Source organism: Lupinus angustifolius, chromosome LG19 (genome assembly GCF_001865875.1).
Source record: "Lupinus angustifolius cultivar Tanjil chromosome LG19, LupAngTanjil_v1.0, whole genome shotgun sequence".
Taxonomy (NCBI): Eukaryota; Viridiplantae; Streptophyta; class Magnoliopsida; order Fabales; family Fabaceae; genus Lupinus; species Lupinus angustifolius.
Genome location: NC_032027.1, coordinates 14,511,772 through 14,532,548, shown reverse-complemented (window position 1 = coordinate 14,532,548; position 20,777 = coordinate 14,511,772). Strand labels below are relative to the sequence as shown.

General features: G+C 35.8%; 2 protein-coding genes across 5 annotated transcripts; both read right to left on the bottom strand.

Annotated features, from left to right (window-relative positions):
- LOC109334318 lies at positions 17-4,156 on the bottom strand. 2 transcript variants are annotated; one of them, XM_019570023.1, is made up of 8 exons: positions 3,939-4,156; positions 3,447-3,510; positions 3,146-3,290; positions 2,972-3,045; positions 2,432-2,896; positions 1,590-2,123; positions 1,269-1,481; positions 17-1,020 (listed from the first exon to the last, which is right to left on the bottom strand). In XM_019570023.1, exons 2-8 carry the CDS (start codon positions 3,492-3,494, stop codon positions 433-435), a joined length of 2,067 nt encoding a protein of 688 aa, XP_019425568.1. In that variant the 5' UTR covers positions 3,495-3,510; positions 3,939-4,156; the 3' UTR covers positions 17-432. The 2 variants fall into 2 exon arrangements, with proteins under 2 accessions (XP_019425568.1, XP_019425569.1); XM_019570024.1 differs by lacking the exon at positions 3,447-3,510.
- Positions 7,143-14,994, bottom strand: LOC109334317 (DEAD-box ATP-dependent RNA helicase 46-like). Of its 3 annotated transcripts, XM_019570021.1 has the most exons (9): positions 14,903-14,994; positions 13,414-14,682; positions 11,418-11,630; positions 10,981-11,049; positions 10,173-10,442; positions 9,696-10,046; positions 8,691-8,968; positions 7,346-8,541; positions 7,143-7,293 (listed from the first exon to the last, which is right to left on the bottom strand). In XM_019570021.1, exons 2-8 carry the CDS (start codon positions 14,665-14,667, stop codon positions 7,368-7,370), a joined length of 3,609 nt encoding a protein of 1,202 aa, XP_019425566.1. In that variant the 5' UTR covers positions 14,668-14,682; positions 14,903-14,994; the 3' UTR covers positions 7,143-7,293; positions 7,346-7,367. The 3 variants fall into 3 exon arrangements, with proteins under 3 accessions (XP_019425566.1, XP_019425567.1, XP_019425565.1); XM_019570022.1 differs by having other exon boundaries at positions 7,143-8,541; positions 11,418-11,599; positions 13,413-14,682; XM_019570020.1 differs by having other exon boundaries at positions 7,143-8,541.

Sequence of the window (20,777 nt, the reverse complement as noted above, 5' to 3'; positions counted from 1 at the left end):
TCTTAAAACGAAGCTCTAATTCAGTCATTGTTACATTTCCTCATCTTCAAAACAATTCCAAATGAAACACATTCTAAACAATAGAACAGGCTTAAATCTTGTTAATATAGCAGAATAACAAAAACTGAAGTTGAACTTTATGCAGTTTTCTCAACAGAGATTTGTATGAAATTTCCAAGGGAACTTCCCTTTGTGTATTGAGCACTGACAAACAAAATGCAAAAGAGATTAAACTTTCATGAAAGCTCTATGAGAAAACACAAACACATTCCAAGACCCATGGCATTGGTCCAGCCTCAAGAAAATCCAAAAGGGAAATGAGAAAAGATCAAAGAGAAACTCAAATTTCCAACTGTATGATTGGGCAGAGACATGAATCCAACTTCACCAAAATAAGACAGAACCAAACAGTCCTCCAAAATGATGCAAAATTTAACGTTGAGATCCATTTTTAACAGCACCTTTTTTTGGTTGTAATGACCTTGTGTGAAGTGGGATACTGCCAACCTTCAAGATACCAGAAGATTCAGCAAATCCTTTAACTTTGACTTGCATTGACCCAACTGTAACAACATCACTTGGTTCTTTATTACCAATGCCAACAGACTGCTTGGTCTCAACCAACTTTGGGGTAATAGTGACTGAACCAATCTTTAAAATAGAGGAAATATCTTTGTCAATTTCAACTTTCTCATCCACAGGGCTTGAAATGGAAGTCTGCTTTAAGCAACCAAAGTCATCTTTGGGCTTCGAATTCTGCTTTAAGCTATCAACATCATCCTTGGGCTTTGAATTCTTCTCAGCATTGACCAGAGGTGTATCAACAACAAAATTCAACTTTCGAGGAGCTTCTGAAGCTGGTATAAATGGACTTCCAAAACTCTTGATTACGAACTTGGCTTTCTCATCTTGCATGATCTTTTGACGGTTTTCGTAGTACATAAAGTCGTCAAGCAAAGATGTCTTCAAAGTATGGTTTTTGAAAATTTTCAGCATTTCTAAACCTTTATTATACATTATCTGCACATATGCAAGGGACATTTGATAATTAATGTTAGAACAAGTATTAAAGGAGAAAAGTAATAAATGTAATCAAAATTTATCAGTCAAAGCAAAGCCACGATGAAACCATAAACACAGGTAACAAGCAAATTCAGTGAAACTACTCAGGTATAAACTTAATGACACTAATATTAAAGGTTAGCAGATAAACCACCGATTCTTTATTCAACTAAAGAACTTCTACGCAGAAATAATAATGTTTATACCTCTTGAGTGTCTCTACTATTAGTTACTGGCTTGTGCTCATTGTTCTCCAGTATAATGTGTCTAAAATTTGAATTTTGAACGTCTTTAATAAAGTGCCACTTCACAGGGAAGCTCCCACTCCATTTATCTTGCTGCCAAAAGTTCATATCCTTGTTATAATCAACTGGACCTACCATCTCTGCAATCCCACAGAACTGACCACTTGCATTAACCTACATTAAATTAGAAATGAAAAAGACAGGTCAAGGTAACAAACATAGTGCAAATAAGGAAGAACCAGAATAAAACATCATTGAAACATCATCATAATGGAAACTCACAGAAAAAAATAGGAAGATAGGACACACTCCAGATTTTTCAGCTGCAATTTTCTTTGCATCCACATATGCACTATGCAGCTTCTCATTTCCATGAGGTGTAGATGACCACACATTATATTTAATGCTTTTGTGCACATCATCCTCACTGTATGATTTTATAACAAAAAACTTCGCATTTTGATAGTCTGTAGGGAAATCCTCCTTGTTATATTGATCAGGATAAATGATAATGTTGCCATGTTCATTATCATCTCCTGCATTGGTTGTATATGTGTTCACAGACAGCTGTTGTTTAGATCTACTAATTCTGGGACCTCGATTTTGCTCACTTAATACATCAGAACCACCATTTACGTCACTTGACACTTTTCCTATGTGAACCTTGGGCGGAAGTTTTGCAGCTGCAGGCAGTCCATTAGCAGTAGATCCAAAATCAGAATATCCACTATTATGAGTCAACTGAGTACCATGAAACAAAGTATTCCCATTAGCAACACTATCTACAGGTTGGTTTGAGGCACCTGAATTTCTACCCTACAAAAAACACACAACCATCAACCAGTTTGCAAGAAAAAAATACATTTTAAGAAGAAAATACATATCCAAGAATCAAAACTACCAGAACTCGGAACAAAAAGGATTTTCAACAGATAAAGACCAAGAGAAGGCGACAATCTAGCCATCCCACCTGGCCTTGTGAAAAGTAATAAGATGTAGGTAGGTAAAATCTTTCTATATAGAAGCAACTAATGTTACCCATGGAACATAGATTCTCACGTAACCAACAACAGAAATTACGAAAGTCAAATTTAAATCTAATCTAAAATGGAGAAATTCCCTACCTGAATAACAGCAGATGGAGGTAAGTTGGGAAAACTACTCCCAGAAACACTTGCATGCATCAAATCCTGTTTCCTCTCATTATTAGCTCTCAACCCTTCAGATACCCTGGCCAAGGAACTTGTCTGATTTGATGAAGGTTTTGAAGAATTCCTAGAAAAGTTACCAGAAGATGGGTTGAACTTGTGTTTCAAACCTCTTCCATCAGGTCTACTGACAGAAGCACTAGTTCCATACAATGAGTCCACAGAACTGTCAGGGAAGTTGTCAGGTGGAACAACAAAGGGAATATAAGCAGATGAAGAAACGGGATTTTGATAATTGGGGAGGGTATAATACTGCTGTCCTCCAAAAGAACCATCAACTCCAATCACGGCACCAGGAATGTAAGGATTATATGGATTGTATGGAGACTGTGTATAGCCATAGTTACAATATACATACTGCATATTTTCATTTTGTGCACCCTGAGAAAAAAAACATTAAAATGAGCCACTGATTCCAAATAAACAAATATATATAGAGAGAGGAGCTAGACTCACTGTGTACTGAATATCGGGACCATCTACACCAAAAATCCTATGGTGATCCTCCCACTCCCTGGGTGATTCAAATCCTAACCATAACAAATAATCAAATATCAATATCATGCATATTTGAAATACCACCACAATGACAAAACCAAAGCATTGACAATATAATGCTTGAAAATTTACCTGTATAGTAATACCCATAATTGGTGGTAGCAGGGTAATACAAGTTCTGATCAACAACAAACTCAGGGGCTCCTTCGTTCAACATGAATTCAGTTTGTCCAAGATTAGGGCTTGTGAAGTGTGAATTCAAATCAGCAGCTTCAATCTAAGTCAAACATTGATGCACACATTATTGACTTTCATACACCATACATACAATGATACAAGTACAAATATTCTGTTTACACGAATACAAAATCATTGAAGGACACCTGATATATCAAAGTTAGGAAAGAAGATGAAGATTTCATTAAAAAATTACCAAGTAAGCATCTGGGTTTCTAGTTTCAGAAACATCATACATTTCCATACCAGAACTGCCACCACTGTATACAGCCACGGAATGAAGTATAAGAAACAAACTCAGAAATTATTATCAGAAATGGTAAGTGATTGACATTAATGAACAATAAATAACAAACTATAGTATGCAGAAACACTCAATGCCTAGTATAGTGCAAACGCCTCATTTATATAACACCCAAAATCAACACTAGTTCTTCACAACCTCCAAAACCTTTTATATGACTCAGTACGTAACAAATTAGAAAAAACAAATTCACAGACGAAAACCTAAACAAAAATCCCAATTTCCTCAACCTATAATAAAAATCAATAGATTCCTCCATACAGAAAATACATGAATAATAAGACAATAAAGCGCTAAATTTAAGAAATACAACTTCAGGTACCAAAGAGAAACAACGGGAATAAAAAAACACGTTCAGAGAGAAAGGATAGAAGAAAATATTACACTAGAAAAAAAGGAAGAAAGCGAATCAAGCCATGGTTTGGGGAAAACGCAGTTCCACGACGGAATTGAAGAGGAGAGAGGAAAAAATAGTAGGATTCTGCAACATTGTGAAGCGAGTACGAGAGAAATTACGAAACCCTAGTCACGAATTGAAACGACGAACGAAAGAGCCGTTTTGGTGTGAGAGAGAGAGAGAGAGAGAGAAAGCAGAAGATTCTATTCCCCCACTATTTAAGATACGACGCGTTTTGTTATTTCTTTACTCTTAGTGATTGCCCAAAATACCCTCTATTTATACAAGTTACAACCAAAAAGCCACTCTTTGGGGAAATGAGGAAACACTGTCGTTTTGGATGCTTGATGCGCACGCCATGGTGGGGTCACATGTCGGTCAGTGCTTACGTAACTGTTTTCATTTGACTATAATGCCCTTCGAGTTTCTTCATCGATAAGTCAAAATTTACTTCTTTGGCCAACGTTCTGTTGTATATTTTAATGATGTGAAACCTTAGTGGGATGTGAAATTAGAAGAGATCTTGTATTATGTTCAATCAGTTTAAACAGTTAATTCGTTTGATCTGACCGGATAATTGTATATATAATTAAATAATTTTATCTATAAATATATAATTATATATATATATATAAACTTTTATATGATTAATAATCATGTATAATTACATTTAAATAACGTCTCTTTATCTTTTCTTAGTACTGAAGTAAAACAAAATATTAGAATAATATTCCATTTTTTTATAATTACATTAATCAGGTTTAACCGCGTTTAACACAGTCAGACCGGAATTTTCCTGGTCAAAGCGGTCTAACCCTAATTAAGCTAAAACGGTAAACCAAAGCCGTTTTCAAAATTCGGTCATCGGTCAAACTGATCGGACTGTATAGTACAGTCCGGTTATCACAATACTGATTTATTTATGTTTTTAATCTTAATAAGGTTGTGAAATATAACAACTAGAATATGATTCTAAAAGAAAATTAAAACCATCAATATGGGTGCTCTAAGTAGGAAAAAAAACATATGTAAAACTTATCCAATACTTCATATTTAGACACAAGTATTTATATTTTTTAGTGTTATCATTTTAAACTAAACTTTATTTAAAATTAAAATTTAATGTGTCGTCAAAATCATTCTCCTCTAATTATTTGTTTATATTCTTAGCAATTGTTCGTTTTTGTTTGTATTATTACATTAATTTTTTGCATTAAATAAACAATACACATACGTATACTTAATAATGGATAAGATAAGTTCCTTAATAAGGTGACAATTCCCCAAAAAAGTAATGTTAAAAAAGTACATATACAACAAGCATCTTAACAAATAATTAAAAAGAGGTTGTACCACGAAAATCATTATTAGAAATTAAGTTCTAACACTTCTAGAAACATGAAATCATCTCCTTGAGATAGAAATTTTGAGGGCTGTTAAAATATTTTTTAACATTTTCCATAAAAATTATAAACAATAGAACACTCTACAAAGAATTGTGGTATTTTTTTATACCATGGCCATAGTCCAGATGAACCTCACTAGTATGCAGGCTGTGTCTAGAAATTATTGAAGGGAATAGGCAAAATTTGTATCAGGGTTTAATCTATTATAATTAGTCGTTTTAATTTCATTTTTCAACTTTCTGAGTTGTAAAAGTAGTTACCAATTTTTTTTTACCACAAATAAGATATAAACAAGTTTTACTTTAAACCAAGGAGAAAAGGAATTTAGGTAGCAGAAATATAATTCCAATACTTTTGTTAGTAACCAATGGTCTAGTAGTGTAAGATTTTGTTAGATCTTTAGGATGACCAAAATGTCAAAAGTTCAATTCCTATGAGCAACACAAACCCCGAAAGGAATTAATTCTTTACGATTACATTGGTGGGTTACTTTTGAAGCTCGTATCTTTTTACCTTCCCCTTCTCATCTCTTAGTAAATTGAGCTTTGATAGTGCATGCTTTTTACCACACTTTGAAAATGATAATTTACACATCAAAAATCACTTGGGTAACTTTAGAAAATGCAACTACAAAGTGACCACAAAAGCTAAGAAAAAAACATTGGTACATGCATAAGTGTTGGTAAAACTTTTTGAGAATGAATGCTTAGCTCACGAGGAAGGTGCATAAGGAAAAGGAAGCAAATAAAGAAAAGGTGGATACTTTTTTTATCTCTCCATTAATGGGATTCGAGAGTATGTGCTTCGCTTAGTCCATCAATATCTTTCCGACCACTCCAATTATCTGTGAATATCAAGGAAACTATTAAACAGTTTAACTTCTTAAGAAAAACAGACTCTATAATGATAAAGATACAATGACATTAATACTATTATAAGCTTAAAATATGCTAATTGCATGTACCAAAAAATATTAACACTTCTCTCATTTTTTTCATGGTTCCACCGATTTAGAGTTTTCTTGGAGATAAACATATGAAAGTACATAAATGACCTTAATAAACTTTTGTAATTATATTATTGTTATTTCTCATTAATTATATTTTTAAAGAATGAGAGAGATCCACTTACTTCAAGAGTAAGTGAAAAAAATTTACTCCTTATCATATTCATCAATTATAGGGAATCCAATGACTTGAATTAGAAAGTAAATCTAAAACATTAGATATCCATATAATTTATGGTTAGGGGAGTAAGTGGATCCCCATTCTTTAAAACAATATTGTTACATTTTTATTACTGATTAAACTGTTCATTCTTCTCCCATCTAAGTTTTATTCTCTCAAACAATAAAGAAATTATTAACAAGACATTAATGTAGTAGTGTAATGTACCGCTATATCTACAGGATGACTAAAAGATCAATGATTCAATTCCTAATAACGACACTTGTTAGAAAGTACCATCATGCACTCCGAAAAAAATTAGTTCTTTAAAAAAAAAATATATCTTTGATAGTACAAAAAAAAACCAAATAAAAATTCAACTTCATTTGAATAGATGACGGCAGGGTTAAAATGACAAATAACCTGTGTATCAAGTTTCACCATCTATCTTATTATTAAAAGACAATAATAAAATATTATAAAATCATGAAGTTTTCAAGCTTATTTTTAAAAAATACATATAGTGAAACAATGATTAATAATAAACAAAGCCAATTCAACAAAATTGTTTATCCCAATTCAACACACAACTACATAAATAAATAAATGCCACAAATTCATAGAATGAACCAAGTCTCACCACTGTTACAACCAAACATCAACTCATTCAACAAAGTTGCAATATATCATAATAACACTCTTTGTCATAAGATAATCAATATCACCATGTCAAACCAATCATAACAAAAGTGAGAGGTTAACATAGTCACCACTCAATGGACAAAAAGTCAATGCTCTTTTAAAAATTAAGAGTTGCATAGCAGCTTCAAACACCTGAACCTGATTAATGAGAAAGGTCTACTACAGCCTCTGGATTATCTGGGCCGGTACTCCCAACAACAGGTACCTGCTCCACATGTTCAGCTCCCACCATTCTAGGATCAGCAGCTCCTACTTCTGGTGCCATATCAGAGAACTTACTTGGCCTATTGCGCCTGACATTGGCAGCCGGGCTGCGGCTGCGGCTGTAACTTCTACGGCTACGGCTATGGCTGCGGCTGTAACTTCTACGGCCACGGCTATGGCTGCGGCTGTAACTTCTACGACCATGGCTGCGGCTACGGCTCTTACGTGGGCTAATGCTATGGCTGTAGCTGCGACTACGATCATGAGACCAGCTGCGGCTTCGGCTGCGACCCCGGCTCTTACTTCTACTGCGGCTTCTGCTGCTAGCATCCCATGTTCGAACTCTTTCAGGACTACGACTAGTACTTCCGCCTCTGTTTCTGAAACCAGTGTCTCTTCTATTGTCAAATCGTCCACGTCCACGCCCTCGTCCACGCCCATCCATGCTGTAACGATCATTCGGACCCTGTTCACCCCTACCCCAACCAACATGACCCCCACGAGGGCCATCAAATCCCCGACCTCTGTTGCCCCTACCAGAAAAGAAATCGCCTCTCCCACCTCGCCCACCAGCTCCATCCCTCATGCCACCACGACCACCTTCCCTCATGCCACCAGGAGGACCACCAAACCCACCGTCCTTCATGCCACCAGGAGGACCACCAAACCCCCCACCATCACCCATGCCGCCACGACCACCAAAACCATCATCTCTCATGCCTCCACGACCACCAAAGCCGCCATCTCTCCTGCCGCCACGATCACCAAAGCCAGCATCTCTCATGCCACCACGACCACCAAAGCCACCATCTCTCATGCCACCACGACCACCAGCCTCCCAGCGCCCACCAACACGGCCACCAGAGTCAAACCGATTCATTCCACCCCGATCCTTTGCGTAGTTGGGCGGCCCACGCAAAGCTATATCTCTCAACTGTGGAAGCACAGGCTGGTTAGCACCCTCCAAAACTTTGATTAAATCACCTGCATGCTTCCAGTCCTGCTCAGAGAAAAAGGTATATGCCACTCCAGTAGCACCTGCCCTTCCAGTTCTTCCGATACGGTGTACATAGTCCTCAACTCCAGTGGGGAAATCATAGTTGATCACCACCCTGCCATGTGGAAAATCCAGAAAATTCAATTAAGATACAACATCATACAAGTTAAGGAAAAAACAAAGGCTGAGATGTACTAACTAATAGGATCATCGTTATCTACCCCACAGTAATAGATAAGCACTTTAAATACAAAAGAGGCTAACCTTATATCCTTAATGTCAAGCCCACGAGCAGCAACATCAGTGGCAACCAAAATTGGTGACTTCCCAGACCGGAATTGATTTAAAACATAATCTCTCTCACCTTGAGACTTGTCTCCATGAATTGCAGCAGCCCCAAAACTACGGCCAATACCACGGGCAAGCTGATCACATAACCTCTTTGTGGAACAAAATATTATAATCTTAGAACCTTGTTCTTGCTGACTGAGGATCTCCTCCAAACGCCTCTGTTTCTCCATTTGTGATACAACTTCAACATACTGTCAATTTACAAAATGCATTTATGCAGGGAAAGGAATTAAGTCACCAAGAAAAAAAGGCAATAGATATTATTCTTCAATTTTCATTTGAGACAGATATTCTTAGGAATAATTACATTGTTAATTCCAGAACTTTTTGGGGAAACTCAAATAGGTCCCTACAATGAAAAAATTATTCAAGTCCTTAAACTTTTAAAATTTATAACTGAGTCCTTCATACATATTTTTATTACAGATCCCTTGAGCGATCTTCCACTCCTGCATTTATAGGTCCCTAAAATTTCTGGGAAAACTCAAATAAGTCCCTGTACTTTCTGGGAAAATTCATAACTTAATGGACACTTAGCAGAACCCTAACAAAAATAAGCATGAGAACCAAATACAAATGTTCACAAGTTTAAGAGACTGATTATAAATTTTTATATACGGACCTATTTGAATTTCCCCCAAAAAATCAGGGGCATGCAGAGTAACTAAACTGATTTATTACTGTGTCATATATATATATATGATTTATTACTGTGTCATATATATATGATTTATTACTGTGTCATATATATATATATATATATGATACTTCAGTTCCTTTACTGTGGGATAACAGCAATCAACAGTCAAAGAATAGAAAATAAACAATGACATTGGTAACTTTGAGGTCAAATCACTGTAAAAGCAACATAAAAGTATCAAAAATCATTTTTTAACTGAGTGGACACTAATTGGATACCTGAGTGATAGATTTATTCGCAGCAAGCTCATTTACACTTCCGATGTTAATCTGGACAGGACTAACAAGCAAATCATTGGCAATTTTCCTTACTTCTTTTGGCCAGGTTGCTGTATACATGAGAGTTTGTCTGCGTGGAGGAATCTCATTCACAATCTTACGAATTTGAGGTTCAAAACCCATATCAAGCATCCGGTCAGCCTCATCAAGCACAAAGAGTGAAACTTGCCCGAAGTCAATTTTCTTCATTTCAAGTATATCATTGAGGCGACCAGGTGTGGCAACAACAATGTCTGCTCCCCGATCTAATTCTTTTAGCTGGAGAGCTTTAGGTGCTCCACCATACAAGCACTACAAAGGAAAAAATCAGGAGATGCAACAAAGGGAAAAAATCTAGAGATGCATAAAAATTATGGCCAAAAACTTAATAGACTAAAACTACAAAGAAAAAATGAGGTAAAAGTGCTCAGGACAAACCGTGCAAGAGACCCGTGAAGAACGACAAAATTTAAGGATCTCATCTTGGATCTGTGTTGCCAGTTCACGTGTTGGAGCCAAAACCAAAACAGTAGGGCCATTTAGGGCGTTATTATGTCGCTGTTTAAGAAGAAGGAAGGCAGGAATTACATAGCCCAATGTTTTCCCAGAGCCTGTTTTGGCAATTGCCACTATGTCTCTACCCTGTAGTGCAACAGGCCACGTTTGAGCCTGAATTGGCGTTGGATTGGAGAAGCCAGCAGAATATATCTGAAATGAGAGCATATGGCAGGCAATCAGGCCAATGAACAGTTAACACATCCAATGCCAATTGATTTAGGAAACACGAAACTACATTCAACAGTGTCAATAATTTAGCAGACAATGAACTAAAGGACACAGGTTTTGGTTGCTTACTGAAGCAACTTGAGGCAATTAAAAAAGGCAAAAAAGACATAAGAGGCGGAGCCAATATCAATCAACAAATCCCACGTCACATGAGGTGAAATTTGAATGAAGGGCCATCCACCCTTATAGAAGATGCTCAAGAAAGGTTCCAAACATCCATTTAGCAGGCTCCAAAAATCGGAATAGTAGTTGTACGTGTAAGTGTGCCAATAGCAGATTAGCAGTGCAGCGTACGACATATGCTCCTGCTCTGGAGCAGATATCGCACCTGCGACAAGCGAGAAAATATAAGTTTAAAAGTAAAGTTTAAGTTAAAAGAAAGGGGGGAGGAATAAAAGCATTACTTTCCTAGGAAGAATCAAATCATGCAATACCATATAACAGGAAAGAATAAACTTACCTCCCTCAATAACTCTGGCGGAAACCCAGCAGCATCAAATGACATAAAAGGGGGTGGAATGTTGTCTCCCTATTTAGTAAGATACAAATATTCATGTAAAAAAACAGCCCATCAAAAGATATACAAGAAAATGAAGAAATATGAAATAAACATTTCAAACGAAGGTGATCATCCTACAAATAAATAAGAACATTGCGACAAACCCCAAACCATGCTGCCTATATGTCAAATTAATACACTGAAAAGCAGAATCCGCCAAGAAGAGATCATACCATATCAATAAATATGGTTTTTGTTTGCTCTTCTGAAGCATTCTAATTTTAACAGGAAGGTTACAGGCTTCTAGAAGCTTGATTGTGTCAATCCACCCCCATGCTATTTGTAAGAATAAGGGTTTAAAACAAATACTAGCCAACTGCCAGGAAAATAGTACATACTGTTGCTGTAATTTCATGTTGCTGGCAGTAAAGTTCAGCTTGTGAGAGACCCGAGACATCTGAAGATCCAATATAAGGAGGCCTTATCGGAGCATTACTTGAAAAAGATGGAGGTCCCATTGGAGGAGTGAACGTGTTTTGCATAGAATTCCTGGAAATTCCACTTCCCCCAGGCATTACATTTTGAAAAGGGGTGTTGCCAATTGTCATATCCTGCAAAGAAACATTGCATAATCATCAAGAGAAAAAATATATTTAGTTAGAATACGGAGCAAGAATTACAGGGGGTATGATGAAAAATGAACTCAAAATTAATAGAAACAAAAACTGGAGGAAGACGAGTGAAACTTTGATACATGCACTGTAAGAAGAATAAGTCGAAGAAGAGAGAAGAGAAGAATAGAGAGAATAGTAGATTTATGTTTTATTGTTATTCTGAATTGTTTTATTGAATACAATGATCAGCTTCTATTTATAGAAGCAGTTACAAGTCATGTGGCAGTTACATAATTGTAACTGCCATTCTTCTAGAAGCTTCTATTCTAACAGACTAGAATGCTTAGTTAAAAGACTAATAAGGCAAACTGCATACACTAAGCTTTGAGTAGCAAAGCTGATTACAATTATTAATCTAATACATCAGTTACTCTAATATGCACTATAAACACAATGTGCGTTGAGGTAGTCAAAGCAATTGGAACCTTTAAGGTGCTCGTGGGTTTAACGCCATGAGGCGAGATGCACCAAAAAGTGCAAGCCTCTCTGAAGAAAGGTGTCAACGTTGGAAAAAGAAAACGTAAATTGACCGGCTTTGCATTAATTTGGCATATCATTAAGATGTTCATTTAACAAAACCTTTAGTTCTCTGCTGCTTAGGATTTGGGAGTACCAAAGACCAACAACTGGCAATATTCATTGAGCCCATTATTTTACCCCCTTTGGCATCACAGTTAGCAAGTAAGCTTGGGGGGTTTGGGACTTCAAAATTAACAATAAGGTATTAAAAGCACGCCACACTTGAGGCAGAAAGGCATGCCAAAGGTTTGTCTCGTTAAAAGGGGCAACAAATCAAACTCCAAGAGGCCCCAACCCCTTTAGCACCTCTACCTGTGACTACACTACTTTATCCTGTGATTATTGTTGTTTTGTGTTCCCCTTAGTGCATACAAACAAATATATGAAAATGATCGGTTTCAACATTTTCTTGCTTTAATATTGTACTCTTCTGGGCAGTTTTAGATACCATTAAATGCAGTAATTTCACTAATGAATGTTTTTTCTTTTACTTTATGGGGTAGGAGAGGGTCTCCGCATATTAAACCATTATTTTAAATGCTTACAATGAGCAGGCAATGTCAACTAAATGAGGTGGAGTTTGAATAATGTTAGCTATGTTGCACTGATACAGGTACAGTATTGGGATAGTCTAGGACTCTAGGGTACGCATACATCACTATATATAATTTTCTAATTTTATATACAAAATGGCAGACAAATTTTTACATTCACAGACAACATCGTGCAAGAGGAGAATTTTATGTATTTGGCCGTACCCAGACATACTGGTGCCATTCCGACAAATTACCCATTTTTTAGTTTCCAAATAATGGGTATGTACCCTCATGCGTATCCAGGCATCCCGTACCCGGTACGTACAGGTACACATACGTCAGCTGGAATGGACAGCCTGTCAGAGTCAATAAAAAATCTTCTGGGCTGTTTTAGATTCTGTTAAATGCAGTAATTTCAATAAGGAATGTTTTTCTTTTACTTTAGGTCGCAGGGGAGGGTTTCCACATTAAATGTTACTTTAAATGCTGACAATAGGCAGACGTCACCTAAGTGGGATGGAATTTGAATCTTCTCAGAGTCAATGGCTTTCAATTATACTTTAAACAACTTTTGTAACAATCGGCCTGACAATCAAACACGTGTAATAAAAAAATGGAAAAGTTCAGATACAATTTAAATTGTGCATGCAGAAAAAAGAAAGTACCTTCCGGTTTCCTGAAATGGGTATTTGTGCCATATCTGGCTGATGATGACCCGTTGTTGGCATCTCCTTGCTAGAATTATAGTGATATTCATTCCCAGATCGACCGCGTAAATTTTCCTCGTGTCCCATTTTTTGTCCAGCAGGATGGACATTGGATGGATGACCATGCATCATTCCGGGGCTCATCTGGTTTCGAAAGTTAGGACGAGGACCATGTGGGTAAAATAAATCAGAACCACCCAGTGGCGACTGCATTGCAGATGGAGACTGATGCACGTTTCCTGATAAACCCCTGAACTGTTGCGGCTGGCCAGCATTAAAACCTACGTTTGGCAATTGATCAGAACTGATATCAGCATGAACACTCTGGTTGTTTTGAACAGGCAACCCACTTCTTTGTTGATACTGGGATGGTGAATTTCCAGTTTGGCTTCCATTTTTAAACTCCGTTTCCTCTGTCTTCGGATAAGCTGTTTTATAATCTTGCTGACTTTCAAAAGGGGGCTGACCATGCATGCTGTGATTCTGAATGTGCTGGGAGTTAGGTTGCCCAGAGGTGTTCATGTTCGGCTGCACCGACTGGGAATTCGGCTGGCCGGATTGAATCATGTTTTGCTGATATGACATATACTGCATGTTCTGGGGAGTGAATTGATGTGCTTGTGGTTGCATGTTACGCAAGCTATGATCCTGAGGTGGTCCTTGCCCATGATGCTGGGAATGCGGCGACGACATCTGATAATGCATTTGCTGTCCTTGAGGATGCATAATTTGTTGCCCTTGAGACTGCATCGCGTGCTGTCCTTGAGCATGCATCATATGTGGTCTAGCTTGATATCCCGGCTGTGCTGCAGAGTGTGACAGCTGAGAATTCTGATGCTGTGCAGATTGACCAGCCTGAGAAGGATGCTGCTGCAGCATCGGTTGCCCATACTGTTGGCCGAAGTGATTCCCCTGCTGTTGTTGTGAGGAGTGCACTTGCCCATACTGTGCCACCACCCCACCAGATTGTACCATGTGTGCACCCGGTATGGGCGCCAAGCTCGGCGTAGACGCCCCAGGTGCAGGTCCCGCAGGCACAGGTGGGGCCAAGGGAGCTGGTCTTTCATATTGAGTATCATTTGTTTCAGGATTCCAGTAGTACATCACACCGGTGCTACCATCGATCAAACCCTTCCATGGCTGTAGAAGAGTAGGATCATCGGGTGCATATCTCGGACCAGCCCCATCAGAAGCTGCTTCTGCTGATGCCATCCTACTAATATCTACCTACACAATTGAAAACAAAGGCAAAAAAATCACTGTTTACATAACATACACAAAACTCAAAAATAAAAATCCATATACACCCATTAACACTTAGTAACAATAGAATTAACAAGATTAAATCTGATGATTCGATGAAATAAAAAAGACCAAACGAACTTTGTTAAAAATAAGATATAGATTGAAGAGTGAATAACATAGAGAAGGTTAAATCTAAGCTTACCTTATGCGAGGGAGAAAGTAAAAGGGGTGGTTTGAATTGTAAGTGTTGGTGTTAATAGAAAGAAGAATAAAGAGTGAACATGTTTGTTGTTAATTCATCTATGAGAGGTAGAGATTGGTAGTTAGGGTTCAAGAGAGGAAGGGAATCAAGAATATAAACTGAATGGACGGTTGTGATTATAGCCCATCTTAGCTGGACGCTCTTGATTCATTTCATCTATCACCTTCTTCTAAAGAAGTGATTGATTTAATAGTGTAAGACTTCACTACATCTTATACATATCAAAAATTTGATTCACGGATATTATTAATAGTATAAAATATGTACTTTATATGTCCATCATATCCTTAAAAAAAATGCATGATAAGTTTGATATACATATATAAAATAGATGTATAAAATTCATAAAACATAACTAAATGTATATTTATTTTTCTAAAATTCGAAATAAAAAATACATTTCATAGATATTAATAAATATAAAATGAATCATAACAAATGAATGTTTATTATACATAAAATATGAATGATATTGATCTTATTGGTCATTGATCATCATTATGTAAATATCCTTCTTCTTCCTTATATGACAATACATGTGATTTACTTTTCTCTTTCTACAATTTTATTTAGTAGATTGAATAATATGTTTATCTCTTAACTAACTATTTGTTTCTCTCTCTTAAAATGACTCATAATGTAGATTGAGTGTATGTAAAGTCGTAAAGGTATCAAAAATATTTAAAGATATGAAAGGGTATTAAGAAAATATATGACTCATAAATTATTTACTTTTTAAAAAATTATCTCGACACGATATGTATTCAAAAAAATTAATATCTTCTTCGTTGATATAAAAAAAATTCCTCTATTTCTCTCTTATTCTTTAGCGGCAACACACATAAATGACAAACATACTCCAATTACTTATTCTCCAAGCAATCACTTCATATACAACAAAAGTCCAAAAACTCATATTTATATATGATGCAATAATAGTATATAAAACTCATACACTGTTAGTGCATACATTTTTTTCTATATAGAGATAAACGTGTTATCACAAGCCATCTCTTTATGTACTAATAATACCTTGAGAATGTTAATTATATTTGATTTTAAAAATTAGATTACCCAATTAAAAAAATTGAAGTTTAGGTAGGGCACTATTACAAAATTGATAATAATTTTGAAATGGGACTTCAATTTTTTTTTATAAAAATAGTGAGTACTCATTTCATAGAGATGGCATGTGATCCATGGCTCATTCTAATTTCTTCTAAAATAAGAAAAGTACTAAAGTTAATAATTTAATTTCAATTGTGGTGTCCTTTTCTAGAGAAAGAGCAATAGTAGCTATTGTTTCCATTTAATTTCAATCTCCTATTTTGATTAGTCCATTCTCCTTTCTTTTTCCATCATCTGAGTTTGTTTCATACAATTCATTCACTTATGGTTTTAAATGTATTTTGATTCGGAAATGTGTATAAAATTTCATCGTTTTATCTAAGTATGACCAATTTGATTTTATTCCTTTTTAATTTTTTTATTTTCTGGTTGTGATTAATAAAGAAACTAATAATAAGACATTCGATTGCTTTTTCTTGTTTGGATTATATGGAAATGAGTCACTTAGCTGCAACCAAAATTTTATTTATTCCCCTTTTAAAAATGTGAATTTTCAAGTTTGTTTATTTTTCTAAATTCATGGTCAATATTCCTTATGTTAAAATCATGGATTTCTGGGTTTTCCCTGATTACTTAGGTTAGTGTTAGTGGGTCTATAAAAAGTAAATTTGTAACCTTCATTTGTTATGTTTTGACCATTGCAGTTTTGAGGTAATGCTGCTTTAGAATCACATCTACTAGAAAAACTGGTTCATATCACATTCATAGTATGCATGATTTCATTCACAATTTAATTGTAATGTTTATTTCACACATATCATTTTCACAATGATAAATTTCAATTATCACGCCAATTCAGAATAACACGAGATAATTTTTACTGGTTGAGTCACGACCAGATCACTCTTTTTAAGATGTTTCGTGGTACTGTTAAAATTGTGCAAGCAGACTATCAACCACGTCATCCCCAAGATAAAACAACTCAGTTATCTGTTACACAATGTTTTACTGCACTCTAAGAATCGCTCTCCATTACACCCACAATATGACTACCAGTGTCAATTCTCATAGTATGACTACTCTTGTCAATTCTTTTCCCACAATACTCTGACTACCAGTGCCAGTTCTCGAAATTATCACTTTAGTTGTATGTGCTAATTCTCTCCAGTGCTAGGAAAAAAAAGGGAGAAGGTTGTCGGAAATACGTCGGCAAAAATATTAGGGAGAAACAAAAGTTGAGAGGTAAACGCTTTCAACTTGGTGCGAGTTATAATGAGGGAATTATACCTCTTTTTATAGCCTGAGACCTTCAATGGCTCCCTCATCTGACAGTGCAAGATATCAGGTTAACACACGGTGCAAGCCCAAAAGGCCCCAAAGAAAATAAAATAAAAAATTATTTAAAAAGAATATTGGGCCCAAGTCGGTCAGTGGAGGAAGTGGTAATGCATGCGCATGTGGATGAGTTTTGTTTGTGCGAGTCCTCACCTACTCACAAAATCCATTGTACTCCTTAGGGCACACCCTAAGATTGTAACTTAAGGCTTATAAAGTCTTTTAACTTCCCTCCTCCAAGCAATGTGGTACTAGTGAGTTTTTTCATTTCACAAACTCAAAGGCACCATAAATGACTAGAGATGGCAAAACGGGCATTGCCCGCATAGCCTGTATTTTTTTGCGGGCAGAGTATACAAAATTTGTCTATTTGCCCATTTTGCCCGCCAAGTTTGCGGGTATTTCCGTTAGACATGCGGGCGGCCCATAAACAATTTAAGGACAAGTAAGAAAATTTTAAATAAGTTATGATGTAATGTGATTTGTTAAACTTCATATAAAATATCAAAAATTTTGTTAATTTTTTATCTTCAACTACTTTATTTTATTTAATTTCATTTCATTTATTATATGATTTTTTTATTTTTTTAATTATTCAATAATGTCCGCGTACCGCCCGCTAGCCTGTTAGTCCATTTTAAAACGGGCAGGACATTGAATTTTGTCCTTTAACCAATCCGGACATGTCCACTTAAATTTTTGCAGACATTTGCAGAGCAGGCTAAACGGGTCGGGCGGCCCGTTTTGCCATCTCTATAAATGACTACTTTAATGTGTATTAAAACCACTTCAAATCATCATCTCTTTTTTTTTTTCACAACAATTTCACGCTAATTCAAAATTATGTTACTATTGTTACTCAATTTTCAAATATAGACTAAACAATTGGAGTTACAGCATGTTTGGTTATCTGAAGCTTTTGATTATAAGCTGATTAATACTCTGACATTTGATGACGCCTTATTGCACATTGGGTTAATGGAATGACAGATACACAATGGGATTATCTTTTGGGAAGCTTTTCTCTCATGTCTTTGTTAAGAAATAAATGCGTATTCTAATGGTGGGTCTTGATGCCGCTGGTAAAACCACTATATTGTATAAAGTCAAGTTGGGAGAGATTGTCACCATTATTCCTACCATTGGTATGTTTTTTCCTTTGAATCATAATTTAAATGTATAAACCAAACTTTCTCTATCTTGATATGTGTGGCATAGTGCACAAAACTCTCCTTCAGTGGAGTTTGGGAACGGTAGATGTATGCAAGTTTATTTCTATAAGTGGAGAGATTGTTTCAAAAATTTGAACATGTGACCTTATGATCATCAAGCTCATGACATAATGAAGGAAATTTATTGCTTATTGGCCCTTTTTGGACTGAATGGTTACATAATCATGTTTCTAAGTTGAAGAAAGAAATGTGTGTAGTAAAGTTGATTGTTGTCCCAAATGGTATCAAATTTTGTTGAACAAATAACATAGTTGTGTTGGGTTTGGGGTCCCTTCCTATATGGAGAAATACCTAGTTGGGCAAAGCTCACTTGTCTCACTTAATCTTCTAATAGATAGGGGTCAGATGTGGCAAGACAGTCAAGGTAATTTATGCAAAAATAGGCAATTGAAAAGTGTGGAAGAAGATAAGAAAACTCAACTGGCAGGAACTCTGAACAGCTGTAGAAAACTCACGACTGCGTCTTCGTTCGCCGTTGGATCGGGCTGAAATTTGGACAGAAGGTTCACAACTTATAGTACTTCATTCTGAACAGTTGGATCGGTGAGACGACGTCTGAGGTGGTAGAAAACGAGTTGTTACATCAGCTGTTTTTCTGGTTTTTGCTGGTTTTTCTTGTTCTGATTTTCAAGTTTGTTGCTCTATTGTATGCCGTATTGTTGAACACATTTTGTGCTGTATTTTGGAGACATTATTGTATTCCTATTTTGATTATATTGAAGCTTGATTGACTGACTTGTGCCCGTGGTTTTTACTTCTCACTTTTGGAAGGTTTTCCACGTTAAAATTCCCGCTGCGAACCTGCTGTGAATATGTGGATATTCCCGGTACGGACAGGATTGATTCAAGTGCGAGAATACATGCGAGAAACCAAAAAACAATATTAAGAGACATGATAGAATGCCATAAGGAAAAACCCAATTTTGAATTTAATGTAATTTATTTTAACATTTTATTTTAAGTGTAAAATCACGGTTTGGAAAGTTACACAAATCAAATCAGAAACTATTAACAAAAGTATTAATGACTAATGAGAATGATTTATGCATTTACATGTACTTTTCTTCTAGTGTTAGCTCGCCATCTACAATGTATCAATAATGATTATATCTTAAAAATAAAAATAATGTAATAGTATAATATTTATGCTATATCAATGTAAATGTTTATACCAATGGGTGTTGGTTCAAGTGGTACATGTTTGAGTCACTTTAAGCAAGAACCCGGGTTCGAGTCTTGTAGATGGAAAAAATGTCCGTTGGGAGAGTTAAGCCCCACTTAAATCGATGTTATTAATCATATCACCACTTGGATAACACGCACCACTTCTACTATGGGTGAATAGAATCAGATCCTATTCGTTCACTTAATATGGTCCGATCATGATCGGTTTCGAATAGGGTTGAATCTCATGGGTCTAGGGCGAGTCCGAGTTCAAAAATTAGACTTGATCAATATTTAATATCAAATAGAGATCAAGCATGACTCGGCCTGACCCGACCCATGGTCACTCACTTATCATGTTATGTATCTCTATTCAAATATGTACAAAGTAATGATACATTTTTGGTCAAAACTATTAGCGATTCTCTAATTTTCATCATATATACATGATTAATAATATATACATATATCATTTTATATATCAAATTACAGAATGAGAATCCTCTTCGAGAGGCAAGTGATGCTAAAAAACATAGAAAATATGATAGGCTAATACATTTATATCCTTCTGTTTATTATGATAAAACAAGTTTACCCTTAAAACTAAAGGGAAAAACTGCATTTCTCTCTCCATAATGGAGAGAAGTCTGACCCTAAATTACATATTCATAATAATCAATAATATTGAAAAAACTTTATATAGAATGAATATGCACTATATTTAATCAAATCTAGAGTTGAATTCGAGTTGAAAGGTTAACCCAATTGACATTTAAGGTCGGATTAACTTCGGGTCTAAAGCCGAATCCAAGTTCAAAAATATGACTCAACCAACATTAAAGACCGAGTAAAGACAAGTCTTAACCCGTCCACATCCTCACTTCTACCACCATCTCGATTTCCAATAACGCTTCCATCTCACGATTAGTAATTTAATAAGAAGTTTAAAAAAAAAGTTGTTTACAAAAATGATTAGATAAAATGACTTTTTCGGAGTACTAAAAGAAAGTCACATT